The 15,488-nt window shown below is 30.0% G+C and overlaps 2 protein-coding genes across 2 annotated transcripts; both read right to left on the bottom strand.

Moving 5' to 3' along the window:
- Positions 1 to 523: 523 nt before the first annotated feature.
- On the bottom strand, positions 524 to 3,925 carry LOC116403757. Its single transcript, XM_031885308.1, has 5 exons — positions 2,076 to 3,925; positions 1,748 to 2,001; positions 1,181 to 1,665; positions 764 to 1,101; positions 524 to 684 (listed from the first exon to the last, which is right to left on the bottom strand). The coding sequence occupies exons 1-3, from the start codon at positions 2,176 to 2,178 to the stop codon at positions 1,462 to 1,464; spliced, it is 561 nt and encodes a 186-aa protein (XP_031741168.1). The 5' UTR covers positions 2,179 to 3,925; the 3' UTR covers positions 524 to 684; positions 764 to 1,101; positions 1,181 to 1,461.
- Positions 3,926 to 7,258: 3,333 nt separating this feature from the next.
- LOC101217436 (phosphoenolpyruvate/phosphate translocator 2, chloroplastic) lies at positions 7,259 to 15,004 on the bottom strand. The gene is made up of 9 exons (XM_004142804.3): positions 14,402 to 15,004; positions 12,353 to 12,475; positions 10,977 to 11,129; positions 10,299 to 10,384; positions 10,010 to 10,094; positions 9,491 to 9,607; positions 9,093 to 9,170; positions 8,833 to 8,962; positions 7,259 to 7,704 (listed from the first exon to the last, which is right to left on the bottom strand). Exons 1-9 carry the CDS (start codon positions 14,759 to 14,761, stop codon positions 7,628 to 7,630), a joined length of 1,209 nt encoding a protein of 402 aa, XP_004142852.2. The 5' UTR covers positions 14,762 to 15,004; the 3' UTR covers positions 7,259 to 7,627.
- Between the last annotated feature and the right edge of the window lie 484 nt (positions 15,005 to 15,488).

Raw genomic sequence — 15,488 nt, 5'->3', positions numbered from 1 at the left:
AGTTTTTTCAAAAATAAAAAAATATAATCGACAAACTATTTACACTCACTAAAAGAAGTAAGGGTTCTCCGGATGCAGACATGTGTCAACAAAAATCACAAAACACCTAAGGAATGTCTATACGGACGCACAAGGCCACAACAAGGAGAGTGTCGACAGTACTGCATCAGGATAGGCAAAACTGACGCGCAAACCGGACAATGTCAGCTAAAGTTTTTTACCAACGCACACTCTACCACAAAACGTCTGGAAAAGCCTTGTCCAACGTCTGGTCGAATAAAGTATTGTGTACGTATGGTCAACGCGTTGACAATAGGGTATTGTCGACGTCGTATCTTACGCCGACATAAAGGAAAAACTGACGTGGTGTCAGCGAACCTTGGCCTGACGCTGCATTGATAAATGCATCCATGCCCAACACATTTTGTGCATCAAATTTTTTTAATAATATTTTTATTTTTTATTTTTTTGCTATTAGATCGAATTCCATTTAAATTCAATCAAATTCTAAAAACAATTAACATAAAATTAATAAAAATTTATTAAACTTCCAAATCAAATTTAATTAAAATTAATCCAAATATTAAAAAAGTGCACGTTTGTAGGTTCAAAAATTACATGAATAATAAAAACTAAAACATAATTCTAAGCGTCATAGATGACAGTTCCCCCATGCCTCAAAACCTACCATGACATGAAATTAAATTTAGATATATATCACCCAATAAGAAATTAAAGAATTTAAAAGTTGAAAAATATGTACCGCACAAGTGCTCGAGTGAGTTCTCCCATCATTGTCCTCATTTCTTCCATCTGTTGGGCATTTTCTTCATGGTTGTTTTCTTGTATTGCTCGTGCATGCAAGTCTGTCACTTCCTCAAGACGAGCTTTTAGCTTGGTAACCTCCCTAGTGTACATCTCTTGCTCATATGATTTAGACGAAGAACTACCAACAATGTTTCAAGAATTTGGCTTGGGGTCCCAACCAAGATCTTTTGAGTAGCCCGCTCGTCTACCCAAGACTGTCTCGCATATCTCGTCCCCATATAGTGGTTGAGAACTCTTTGGGTTAGGGTGGGATTGATGTTCCAACATTTGATTCTGCAAGAAAATTTTATTAATTAAGTCAAACTTGTAAATTAAATGTACAAAATAAGACAAAAGTATTGCATAAACTTACATGAGCATTCACAACCACCTGTGAAACGAACTGGCCACCCTGAGCATGTGTTTCTTTGAACAACTCCACACGATCAACTGAATGACCTCGTTGTTCAGCGAGCTCATGTTGTTGTTGTAGAAACGACTTAGAGCCACTACTGTGGTTGTCAGATTGCTTCACTCCAGCAACCCTGTTCATCATTGATTACTTCTACATGAAACAATCAAAATGTTAAATACAAAAAACAAAAAATGAACTACCGTTTGAGAACATTAAAAGTTTTAAATCACTTGAAACTGTCAAGTAAGGTAGTGATCGCAGAGGAAGTGCCAATCTTCCACACGATTCTTCAATATGGAGGGTGGGTTGGCACGTGCTTGTTCAGGATCACTGAACTTCTTAAAATGGCGGTGGTTCTGCCCCTTGAACTCCTTCCAGGTACGCATTTGATACTCAACAAATCGAGTAAGTGTTGGATCTGTGAAATCCAACATAAACCATTGCTACAAAATAAAATTAGACACAGATTAGGATTATATATATATACATAGGTAACATATGTGTACGGGTAATTTAAAAACTTACCTGTAAACTGTCCTTCACAAGCTTGATGTACTCCGGAGTAGTGCCAGTCCACTTAAGAGCGTGACCTGGAAAAGTATCCCGCGTTAACTCGACAATGGTACAACTGAAGATAATGGCATGTGGGGAGATCGGTTTATCTTTTCTTGGAACGATGGATATGGGGATCTTCCCATTTTGCTGCACGTATCTATCCAACTTCAAGTTCCTCGAGTGCTCTCGTCTTCTAGGAGTGCGAGCAGTAGGTTGAGAGCCATCTATAAAAACATAATGATATCAGAAATAGAACTCCAGGTTTATGCAATTAATTGATTATGTAACAATGACTAACCTGACGTGTCGCCCACTGATGACGTGCCTCTTGCGTCATTGAACTTGTTGACGTTGAAATAAAAAAGAGCATCACTCTCATCGAAACTGGCAGAGAATGACATAGTATCTATGGGCGTATAAATCAAAATTAATTAAACATATGAGAGTATTCGAAAGTGAATATATAAAAAATTGAAATATATGTGAATACGTGATTTGTCATTATTATTTGTCATCACTTGATCTGCTTTGAACGGATAAGTGTTCATCATCATCATTTATGAAGTGCACAACGACATCATGTGCACAATCGATTTTTCCACCACTATAAGATCAACGTCGAGCCTACACAAGGTGTCATCCTCAATGTGTTCATCCACACAATGTCCGACAACGATTTCGAGTACATTCAGTTGTTGATCCTCAACATCCCATATACGTTTATTTTGGGTCACTTGAAGAACTTTCCAATTGACACCATTGTTTGGGTCGTTGGTGTAAAAGACCGATGTGCCTGGTTCGAGGTAACATCAATTTTCCTACTAGGAGATCTTGGACCAGGTATTGGCAATGACATGAAGAAGTTCGACTCTTTCATGCATTTTTAAGGTGGAAAATTGTAAGGAATTAACACTACATGACACATACTATACGAGGTACTCATATGCTCAATCAGATTAAACCGACCAGAAACTAATCCCAAACGAATGTTCCGTAGATATGAAGTGAACTTTGAAAATTAAGAACTTATTTTTTATGACTAACCTTGTACCGAGACTTACCACAAGTTGGACAATATTGCAAATCTCCAAAATTCTTCCAATACTAAGTCATATTTACAAGCATGAATAGTCTCGTATCTTAGGCCCAAGTCACACAATTTTTGTTTGGATTCATAGAATGAGCTAGGGATATTCGTACTACACATTGGAAACGCACATTTTAATATCTCTAACAACATGTCGAAGGACCTGTTGCTCTAACCGTTGAGAACCCTCACATACATCAACGAAACAAAAAAGTTTAAGGATGAATATTCATAATAGCCAAGGTTTGGTTTAATAAATTCTGAAATATATTTTTCGTCTCTTGCACTCCATGATACACCCAATTTGTGTAGGAGGGGGATATTCTAATCGTTAATAATTGAAAATTGAAATTGAAAAACTATATTTCGTGATATTTGAAATATATTCTAATCTTTGTCCGTTCGTACTCATTTATGCGATACTTCGCAACCTCTAAAAATTGAAAAACTCCTTTATACTTAACCGAAAATTTATTCTTAAGTTTCATCCAACTCTTGTCCATCGTTAAAGACCTAGAACATAAGTACGTTTACTTAGTCTTACATTCTTCCTCTCAAATGCTAAAAGGTTACTCCATGAATCAGGTACACCTCACAAGTATCTAGGTTTAAACTAAAAAATCTATCTAACGCTTCCAACTAACAAGCGTTAGAAGCCACCTAACACTGCGAACAAATTATAAAACAATAAAGGCTACCATAGTATAACTAAATAAACGCTACCTTACTTCTAGCAAACAAATCATAATCACAAATAATAAACTATATGCTACCATAACTGCAGGATAACCATAACAATAATCAATAAAAATTTCCAGTATTTAGATTATTTCAACAAATTCTCAATTTCATCAATTCAACACTTTCAATACATTTAAATCCCTCTATAACAATCACAATTTCAATAATTTAAATCCTAACATATTACAATTTTCAAAATTCAATATATACGTATAATTTAATTCTTAAACAATTCATATAAATTTTAATTAAAAAACTTTCAACAATTTCAATATACAACCTATACATACAATTTAATATCAATCATACATTTAATTATTCATGCAACAAATTTAATACCAAACATACATACAATATATAATCTACAATTCACAATCTATACATACAATGTACAATAGTATACATACAACCTAATCTACAATATATATTTATTCTGAAACAAAAAAATAAATAAATACAACTCTTTATCGAAATGTAGAGATGACGAAATAACTCGACGATGAAAAGGAGGACGGTGGGCGGTGGACAGCGACGAGCAAGGACTTGAAGGACGACAATAGTGGCTCACAACAAACAACGACTCTCTCTCTTTTCTCTTTCGTCTTTCTCTTTTCTTACTCTCGTGTGTTCTGTGTTCTATGAACACATAACACTTTGTTAATAGTGGTTCTCGCGATGCAGCTCAAAAACGTCGTGAGAACCCCTAATCCCGATGGCATAAGTGACTACATCGATATTTCTCTAGGTATTCTCGACATAGTCACTTAATTATGGCGCAATGAAAAAGTTTTCAAAAATTTTCAAACGTCACACTTTCTTCCGATGTTGTCAAACCCTACGTCGACTGAAGGTTTAAAAAGCGCATCATTTCACTTTTCGACGTCGGAGAAGGATTGCAATAATTATTTAAAGGTTGAACATTTGCTAATGTGGTCAACCCAACGTCGTCACAGGTCGACAAATGGTTGACGATATGCAAGTATATGTCGGCATTGATAGAAATTTTAATAATAATTTCCACTTTTTTCAATGTCACCCAATGCCATGTCGACGGTAGCTGGGGCAATAGCCGATGTGTGGTGTCGAGAAAAATTATTATTATATTAATGAAACGTTACCTCGACATCGTCGTGCGTGGCGTCAGAGAAGATGTATGTTGTCTCAACATCTTCAAGCCTATGTCGGCATAGATGACAAATTCCGACACTTTTTTCATGCCTTTCGAGAACTTTGTTTTCTTGTAGTGACTTCAAAGAACAAAACCACTAAAAAGATCAAATTTATTATACATGATTTTTCGATTTTTGTACCAAATATAAATATTTTGTCAAATATTGTGTTTTTGATCCTTTCTCTTTTATTTTTAAAATGAATCAAGTATAACTCAATATCATACTAATGTTAAAAACTTCAATTATTTACGATCTGACACGAAAATAATTATGCATTTTCATATAATTGTTCAAATATTATAATGACATTCCAATATTGCACCTCTATTATTAATTAGAAAAATACTGAAATTAGTGAAAAGGAAAAAGAATTCCATAAATAATTTAAGTATGTAATTAATGTTGTTGAATTTTTAAAAAACATATAAAGTAATATGCATGTATGATTAAACTTTTATTTTATTACTTTATTATTTATTTTGAAAACAATAGAATACAAAAATTATAAAAAAAGATATATATATTTTTATAAATTTTCCAAAATAAAATAAAATGTGAAAATTTCAAAATGATAGTAATATAAAAAAATTTAAATAAACATTCTTTTTATGCTATTTCTCAAACTCAAAATAAGTTTCTCCTCTTTTTAAAAATTCTTTTTAATTCCTAGTCCCTAAATTTTAAAATAAAATTTTTTAATTTTCAAATTTATAAAAATAGATTTATTTGATTTTGGAGTTTTAATTTTATACTTCTATTTTAAATAATTATATAACATTTTAAGTTTGAAATAACTTCTAAAATTTATATGTTTTCTACAACTATTTTTAATTTTAAATATCATATAATTATTTTTTAAAAAATTAAACATTTATTTTTAGTGACTTTGAAAATTTATTTTTTAAAACTAGTTGACCAAATGGGTTTATTGTTATATAAACTTGAAGACTTTCAACACTTAAAGGACTAAAATCACATATTCATTCAAACATAAGGACTAAAACGGTAGGTTTTCTCTAAATTTTTTTTGAAAATATATCTTAAAATTAAGTCCATTTAGATACAAATTTCTCTCTCTCGGTCATATTTCCTATTTTTAAAAAAAAAACTATTATTGCAGTAATATTGAACATTCGATAATCATTAACCTTCTAAAGAAAGATTAACCTTACAAACACCAAATTAAAATGATCACAATTCAATAATAATTGAAGTTAATAATAGTGGATCTAAAAATTTTGTTGAAATAAGAAATATAAGTGAGACTTGAACCTAAATCTAGAGAGATTGAAGAGCAATTTGATTCACTCCTAATATTGATATTATGTTGGTTATATATAAAGAACATAATCTTGAGGGAGTCGAACTGCTCTTATACTATACTAAATCATCTAGTGATTGAAGTGCACTTTCGTTCTCTAATAACATGCATGTTTCAATGATTATTAATTTTCCCTTTGTCATATAAATGAAAAAAAGTTGTTTTAAATGACAAAGTTGTTGAAAATATTTACAAATATAGTAAACTTTTATAGTATATATATCAATGACCAATCAATGATAGACAATGACATTACCAATTAGTAATAAATAATAGTAGTTTATCAATATTTATCAATGATATTTTGCTACATTTGAAACAATGTTCTAAATAAAATATATAACTAAATGAAAATATTACTTTCACTCACTTAAATTTATAATTTAATTAAGATTAAATTTGGCTCATTTAACTCTTTGGCTCATTTAACTCAAAGGTCAAACGTGAACTTTTTTTCTAGTATACAATAATTGTCTTGTTAAAAATAATGTTACAATTTTGTTAATGAAATTTTTTTCATAGCTACCCTCCATATATTTTCTATATTTTCAATGCACCCAAAATTCCTTATATTTACAATAATTTCTCCTTTTTAATTATATTCTTTTTGTAAGAGAATAAATAGCCCAAGACTCACTCTTACATTTGGAATTAAGAGTTAAAATTGGAACATTTATAAAATTTTTACTTCTATTTTTATACAACAATCTTACTTAAAAACAAAGTATAAATAAAATTTGAAAAATAAACTTTGAAAAATAAAAATTTTATAACCAAGAGATAAAAAAAAAGTAAAATTTGAAAACAAACGGCGTTAGAATTCGATGAATCTCAAAAACATACTATTGAATATTGTCTATTAAACAAACAATTAACTTCTAATCTACCGTATATTCTAAACTTTTTGGTTTGTATCAATTTAAATTATGACTTTAGAGTTTTATCAATTTATAAACCTCATACTAGCTAACAATTAGATTCATTAAGACTTTGAACATTTATAAATGCATTGATTTAAACCCCAAACTTACAAAATTATATCCGACTTAAGCCTTTCGTAATGTTTTATTTAAACACACTCCTGAAAGTTTAGACTTTAAATTAATATAACTATTAGTTTGAAGTTAATTGATACAAGTCTATAGTTTAGAGGTATAAAAGAAAGAGAAAAAAGAGTGACTATTATATGAGACAAAAAGAAAACACAAAAACTACAAATTCTAGTGGTATAGTAAACTCTAGTTGTATGTTACACGTGGTTATAAAAACTAAGAGAGGAAAAAAAATATTAAGAATAGTTGCAAATATAGCAATTAGATTCAAAATAATTAAGTATATAACAATATTTTTAAAAAAATCATAAATATAACAAAATCTATCGAAGTTTTTTATTTATAGGTCATGTTGCAAATATTGATCTATGATGATAGATTTTGCTATATTTACAATTTTTAAAATTGTTGTTACATACTTAATTACTATTCTTAAAATTGCCACAAATTATAAATATCCAAAATAATAATAATAATTTACAAAGACTTGAGTTTTGAGTTCATACGCTTAGCCCTTGAGTACAAGAAAACTCCCATTAGAGCTATGCCCGTTCCTGCAACCAAAATTAAAATCACAGTTGTAATGTTGGAGTGTGCAACTGTTGGTTGGAGTTGGTTTTTCTTTTTCTTTTTTCCTCAAATCTATATTGAACCAACCATGATCTCTATGGTAAACGTTTAAACCAACTTTGACCTGTGAATTTTGTTCTTTAAACTTTTTTTTTAATATTAGTTTGGATTTTTTTTCCAAAATGCTAACTAGTCCCCTCTTTATGTATTTAATAGAGCTATTTTTTATTATGTAATGTATTATAAATTATATAATTATTGCAAAATAATAACCATAAATCTTTTTAGGAAAATGTTTTTTTTGACAAAATATTTATATTTCATAGTAAAATTGAAAAAAAAAATAGTTTAGTTCCCTAAAATGTAATGTAAATAGTTAGTTAATTTTTTTTTTAAATTTTTAAAACCCCTCTTTTATGTTAAAATTAAAAATTTGGTCTCTATAATTTATTATACTTATAGTTTGGTATGGAGTCTTTGATTTGATAAACTCATAGAAAATAGTCTCGTTCATATGGACTATTACATGAAGGTTTTTCAAACCATAAGAACTACATATGAGAAGTTTTATCGAACTATGTGAACTAGAATTACAATTTGACCAACTTTTTTAAAGAAATTTTATTTGTAAATAAATATAATTTATAAATAATAATTTATTGTTAGACTAATTTTATGATTTATAAATATATAATATCAAACACATTTAAACATTATTTTAATTAAAGTTCAAATTTATGAATCTGAGACTAAACGTGTATGAAAACATCAAATATAACTCTATTTTTACTAAATATCTTGTTTCTCAAATTTTAGTTTTCACGTTTTCTACCCGACAAGTTCTAAACTTAAAAAGGTTTACAATTGAATTTTGCACCTTTATTAAGTCATTTTATCTTTCTTTTACTTTTATTTTTTTCATATCAAAGAGACTTACCAACTCCAAAATATTAACTTTAAAATTTCTAATTCCACTTATCAAACACTGGATGAGCCTATGATGGTAACCATTTCAGTAATTTAGATTATTATTTTAATGGCAATTTCCCTTAAATTGAAGGAAGCCTAAATGTATTAAGCAAATTGTAAAGAAGGGTATGAGAAAAAAATACCAAGGGCGTTTAGAGGTGAGACTGTTGTTTGGAAGAAAATAACCGAAGACACTATAACCACCACTCGCTTCAAAGAATTTCCTACTGCATGGGTCACCGGTGAAATTTCTTGTAGTATTGAATATGAAACCTGCCCAACCAGCAAAACCAACAAATATTGATTTGGTCATCGAGTTTTTCTTGTTTTGATATCCATGTTTCGACCTTACAACGTAAGGAACTAAACACAGATGTAGGAATGTGTATGAAAATTTAGTAACCTGCTGATAACTATGAAAACAGATGCCAGATAGAAGTAACCTAATGCATAGTTCTCTAATATTCAACCCTTGATTTGCCTGAAATAATAATTAAGAAGATTAGAAACAGGCCCCATTAGTGGCAATATTGTAAATGAAGCAAATAAATTCTTAAACCCGTTTGATAACCGTTGCGTTTTTTCTTTTTCATTTTTGAAAATTAAGCATAATTCCACTTGATTTCTTACCATGGTTTGAATGTTTCTAGAGTAAAAGTGTTGAATTGTTAACCAAAATTTTAAAACTGTTTAAGGGTGGAAGGGGTGTGTGTTTATACGATTAATTTTTAAAAATAGAAAACAAAAGAAACCAAAGAATTACACGGAACTTACTAATGGAATGTATTTCATTTCACTTACAGCTAATTTCAAGTATGAAGGACTAAATTTAGTGCCTTCAAGGAGAAGAGCCGAGGGAACCAGCAGGATAAACGAAATGATGGTAATTACAGAGAACAAATTGATGTTGTCCAGTGCCTGCTCAAAAACACCCAATAATTAAAGACCAAGAGATTAAAAAATAAAATAAGATAAAACAAGCCATTCAACTAAAAATCATAAGGTGTATTAGGTCCAATACTATATTGCATAAACATTAGTTCCATCGCAAAACAAGTTCCCATGGAGAGGAATAATTCAAGCATCTTTCCCTTTAAGATAGTAGTACCTATTTGAGTTTATCATTCTTCGGTTGAATTTCCGTTCAGTGTAGGTTATGATACTAAATATCATGATGTTTCATCTCAAAACACAAATTGACAATAAGAAAAGTAATTTATAGTCATTTTTGTCTAAGAAAATTCTTAGCAAAGAGTTCAGTCATCAGAGACTTTATGTGTTATTTTGAAAACACTGAAGTATAGAAAGTTCAGCTCGTACCTCTTTGTGGACCATGAGCTTTTTGCTGAAGATATTACGTGATTGATTGGTAAGATTTGAAGCCATGGCACTGCTGAAGCCAATCCTGTAACCCAAAATCAGAGGCTTGTTACACATTATTTTAAGGTTGTTAGTTTTTTAAGCACTTCAAAATTCCTTCCAAACAACGAGAATCAATTTGGTGTAGGTATATAATCGAAAACTAAACTCAAAAATGTCTCTGAATCAGACATTCTTGATTGTTTAGATTGGATGTGAAAATAAGTAAGATGAGGATCTTATATCTTACCAATTAAATGAGGCTTCAGTAAAAGAAGCGAGTGCCACTCCTCCTACAACGGGAACCAGAGAAAAAACAACCCAAAAACTGGGCCTCTGCATGTGAATGCAGCACAAAAGTTGATCAATTTTTTTATTCATTAATCACCAATCTCACAACCTGTTACCACAATTGTTTTTTCATAGTTTATTTAGGGTAAATCAAGTTATTTTAGACTCACTCCTCACACAGTTCATCAATCCAAATTCTAATCAGAGTAAGAAATTAGTGAAATTGTCTGAACTAATCTAAACAAGTTTCCATCCATGACAGATTCACAACTCTCACCCTTCTAGAAAATTCGTTAAAACAGTTTTTCTCGGTCCATCATGGTTAAGATTGGCCACCGAGTTTCCAAATCTTATTTAGTTTTTCATTGAGAAAGCTCAAAACAATATATAGTTTGCATATAAAGTGAATAGGTTAAATTTTTAATTGCAATCTCGGTGTTCAATCACTTTTTCAATAAAAAATTTTAAAGTGGACCTAGCGATACAAGTAAGCCAAACTTGATTTAATCTTTTATCCAATGTTTAGAATGTCCTATTTTGCTATCATTCACATATTAGATTCTTCCAAAATTAGTATGATCTATGAGGCCAATTTAAACATCAACCGAAAAAAAAGTGGATAGTGAAGTTGAGGTACCTCAGCCAAAAACAAAGCAGAGAGAAGGACAGTGAAAAATGGCTCCATTGCTTTGATGGTGTGAGTAAATGAAACCGCAACTCTCCCAAGACTCACATTGGTTAATATGTTTCCCATTGTATGCGCTACAGCCAGTGGAAGAATGGTAGCAAACTGAATAATAAATATCAAATACAAATTACTAACTAAATTCGATCACTGTATTCCTACATAAAATAAAAATGACCAACTGAATAGTGAATACTAAAACCATATTAATGTTTGGATAATGTTTTTCAAACTTGATCCTTATGGTTTAAGAGGTGAGTTAAAAAGTTGTTTTTCATGAGTTTGTCAATTATTATTAATATACTATCAAAGGTTCTATCTAAAAAAGTATGAATTGTTCCTTTGTTTTTATTGATGGGAGATTCTCAACATGTCCTTTAAAATGATAACTCTTTGGATTCACAAGTTTTTATCGGATCTTAATTTCATTTTATTTGGACTGAATATCCACTTGAGATTATTATGAACTTTGATACCATATTTAACAATATAAGGTTCTATCTCAAAATTAAATAACAATAAAAGGAATAGCTCATCTATTTTATAAAAAGCGTGAGTTCTCTTGGTTTTTTTTAATGTGAGATTTTCAACATCTCAGTAACATATACCAATATTTTACTTGGTCACTTTTAAGTACAACCATTGGTATGCTAAATTTAAATATCCAACATCAAGGATAGGTGTATATGTTAGATTACTATGTTAAACTATGCTCCATTTGTCTAATTGGTCTATTTTTATAGCTAACAAAAGTTTAGGGTTAAATAAATTACTAGATACTAAGTTATGTTTATTTTCTGAAAATATGATCTATTAATAGAAATCTAAAAAGTGGATTCCATTTGATTACGTTTATTAATTTTTACATGTATTCTATAAGCGTAAATAATATGTGAGACACATTTTAATTCTTAATCAACAAATGCAATCCAATTATAGAACTGAGGATGGTTAACCTCGTTACATTTGAAAATGACGTGGAATCCATTAGATACTTTTGAATGAATTATTCAAGTTTTTCCTCATACCCTTATAGATATCTTACTATGACACAAGGAGAATTATGGATTAGTCATAGTTACAGTTACTATTACATATACCGTTACCGATTGACTCTAAATGGTAAGAGTAAAAAAGATAATGATATTTATAATAGTAAACAACCTCAATGGTAACTACCATTGCAAAATGCTTAAGCAATCGTGATTAAAAGCAATCCATGTACATAATCATTACCGTTGAAATAGCAACAGAAACCCATCAGGATTATACCAAATTTAATTTTATGTGATTAGAAAGTTTAACAGAATAGGGGTTAAAGGTAATACCTGGGATGAACTGATCTTGGGTCTGTGATGAAAATTAAGAGCCCACATTAAGTTTACTATGATCGTACCACACCCGAACTGGAAAGCTGTCACCGTAGTTGGAAACGGAAAGGCTTTCAAAACCTACACATATTATAATTTCATCCTAATTAATTACTGCAAAGAAAATTTTGCCCCAATGCTTTAGTTTTCACTTTCTTTTTTTGGGTGAAAAGTTAAGCTTTCGCTATTTAAAACTTAAATTTATCAAGAGAGGGTAAAACAAAAAAAAAAAAAAGACACTTAACAGTTGAAAAATTATTTTTTACCCTACGAGCTTTAAAAAACTTTGTTTCATCCCTAAAGTTTCAGAATATATTATTTTATTCTCAAAGTTTTAGGAATAGCTTTAAAAGGTTTTGAACCTTTTTAAAAAAATTTAAATGTGGACATGACATTCAAAATGGAAAATAATTATTAAAAGAATAAGAGGAAAGATAAAAAAAAGAAGTAGATGACAAAAAAAAATTACATTTTACTTTGAAAAATTATTTAAGAGAAAATCGATTAAAACAAAATTTTAGAATTCAAAGATGATAGATATCAATAGACTTGCATATTTTATAACTATTTTGGTTTATTTTTGCTACATTTGATAAAGTGTTTTTTATTATAAAACCTGGTGAATGGAACAGATATAAGCTATTACATATGGTTGTTAAAGGAACCGTTGAACATTAAATTTGAGCTAACAATAACTTAATTTGTAAAGAAAAGAAGAATATTGTTACAATAAAGAGCACGTATTACCTTTTGCTAAAAAGTAAAAAGTAGGAGTTTCTATTTAATTTCTTACCTAATCACTAAAATTAATAAATCAAAAGAACCCAAAATTGGGACGTTTGAAACTCTTTATCTAAGTTTGAAAAAATTATAGAAGACTATAATTGTTGTCAAATTTAATTGGTAAGAAATGGACAATGTAATTAGAAATTTTGGAGGTACTTTAATTATTTATCTGATATATACTTTTTAAAAGTATAAATATATTTACACTTTTTAACTTGTGGATGTTATTGTCATGTACATATATATATATATATATGGTGTATAAAAATATCCAATTGGATATGGATGCAGCAAAGCAAATGAAAGACAAAATTTTGACAGAGAATGAAAAGGATTTGTGTTAATTAGATACGACAAATAATGAACTTTCCTTTCACACGTGTAGTCATCAAGCAAAATTTGAAAACGTTTTATTACTGTTTTTCTTCTATTGATTTTCTAAGATAAAGCTTAAATTTAAACTCAATTCGATTGATTATGCCCCATGATAAAATCCAAAATTTTGAAAATTTGTTAGTGCAATAACAACCATTTAAGTTGGGTTTACAATTGTCCATAATCCATTTAAGTTTCATGTTTTTTCTTTCAAATAATAGAAGGAGGGAGAAGTTCACAAATTAATTATTAATGGACCTACAAGGCAAAGGGACTTGGTCCACCTATGATAATTAAAAAAAAAATTAAAGAAAAACATACACTAAAATGTAAATATTAAAATTTAAGAACCAAATTAAAACAAAATTTAACCTAAATAGAAATTAGATTTGCAGTAATTTTTTAAAAATTCAAACTATAGATGTGAACGTCCGTATTCAGGTTTTAATTTTATTTATTTAATTTAAAAAGAAAAACTTTCGAAAACAAAAACTATATATTTTTAGTATTGGGTTAGCTTTGTCAATTTCATTAATAAGAAAAGAAAAACAAAATGATCAATAAGCAACTTCTTTTTTTTATTATATATATGAATTTGAAATTTCACCAAAATTTTTAAAATATTTTGATGTGTTTCATCGTAATTTTCCAATTCTTTGTCACACATACAAATAAAATTATGGACAAAAACTACCCATATTTTGAAATAAATGAACTTTCACCATTATTTTGAAATAAATAAAACAAATATATATATTTTTCCTCCTGATCCCAACAGAAAAACTGTTTTTCTAGTAATGCAAAAAATGAAAAGAAGAAAAAAAATGGAGTTAGGAGGTGAAGAACCTGTTTGTTGAAAATATTGTAGTAGATATTCAAAAGATACCAAATCCCAAACATTGCACCAAGCCGGAGATTCTGAACCAAATCAACCGATTCCACACCCTCCCCCGCACTCTCCGGCACAGAGGAAGCAGCCATTACAACAAATTTCTCAAACCTCGGAGTAAATCCAAACGAAGAACCAGAGATGGATGAAGAAGAAGAAGAACGCCATGGAATTGATTCGTGAGAACGGAAATGAAGAATGTGCGAAAAGTGAGGGAAATTAGGGGTTCGGTTAGGGCATGGAATAGCCGCAGTAGCCGTAGCAATAGAATTAGGGGAAAACGAGATAGCCAAAGCCATTACAGCGTTATTCCACATCTCAATGAAAGAAAAATCTCACAGACGATTAAGAATATAAGAAGAAGAAGAAGAAGAAGAAGAAATGTTCACACGTGAAACACGCATTTCACGTGGGGGGAGGGGGAGGAGGTCCGGCGATGGGGCGGCGATTGGAGGAGAGAAGAAGGATCTGGAAGAATGAATGGGGCATGGAAACCAATGGCTGAAACAGAAAATGAGGGGAGTGATGATTGAGATGAAGAGTGAGAAAATGGCGCCATTGATTTTATGGTTAAGGTGTAAACAAGGCCCACTCCAAGTGGAGGGTCAGTTTGAGTACTGAGTCGTAAGGGGAAGCAAGGACTAATAGGATACTTTAAATTTGAAAAGGACCTTTCAGCAAATGTAAGGGATTCTTTATAATTCTTCCCAACCCTACCTAACACCACAATTTCATATTTCCCAAAGTGGCCTTATTAATATCATCTCCCGCGTCCTCTCTTTGTCACATTTATGTTGACAATTACGGCTTTGTTTTATAATGATTTTGAGTTTGTTTTCTAGATTTAAATTTACGGTTTATTTCTTTTCTAAATTATATATTATCTTTCTTACTCGAATTTCGATTTTCCATTTTCCAGGACCCTTCTAATCCGCTTATAAATAGACCACAAAATAAGGAAATTTGTGGTGGAATCAGTCTTCATTATAAGTTTAATTTTAAATAATTAAAATACTTTTATTTTAGCTTTTGAAAATTTTATAA

Source organism: Cucumis sativus, chromosome 5, assembly GCF_000004075.3.
Source record: "Cucumis sativus cultivar 9930 chromosome 5, Cucumber_9930_V3, whole genome shotgun sequence".
Lineage (NCBI taxonomy): Eukaryota > Viridiplantae > Streptophyta > Magnoliopsida > Cucurbitales > Cucurbitaceae > Cucumis > Cucumis sativus.
Note: the sequence above shows the minus strand (reverse complement) of the source record. Positions and strands in the feature narration are given on the sequence as shown.

Coding starts and splice junctions, on each gene's coding strand:
- LOC116403757 (XM_031885308.1), bottom strand. CDS start 2,178: ATGTCATTCTCTGCCAGTTTCGATGAGAGTGATGCTCTTTTTTATTTC. Junction 2,002..2,075: donor ATCAGTGGGCGACACGTCAG/GTTAGTCATTGT, acceptor ATGTTTTTATAG/ATGGCTCTCAACCTACTGCT. Junction 1,666..1,747: donor TTGTGAAGGACAGTTTACAG/GTAAGTTTTTAA, acceptor TTTATTTTGTAG/CAATGGTTTATGTTGGATTT.
- LOC101217436 (XM_004142804.3), bottom strand. CDS start 14,761: ATGTGGAATAACGCTGTAATGGCTTTGGCTATCTCGTTTTCCCCTAAT. Junction 11,130..12,352: donor CCAAGATCAGTTCATCCCAG/GTATTACCTTTA, acceptor TTTATTATTCAG/TTTGCTACCATTCTTCCACT. Junction 10,385..10,976: donor CTGCTTTGTTTTTGGCTGAG/GTACCTCAACTT, acceptor ATTCACATGCAG/AGGCCCAGTTTTTGGGTTGT.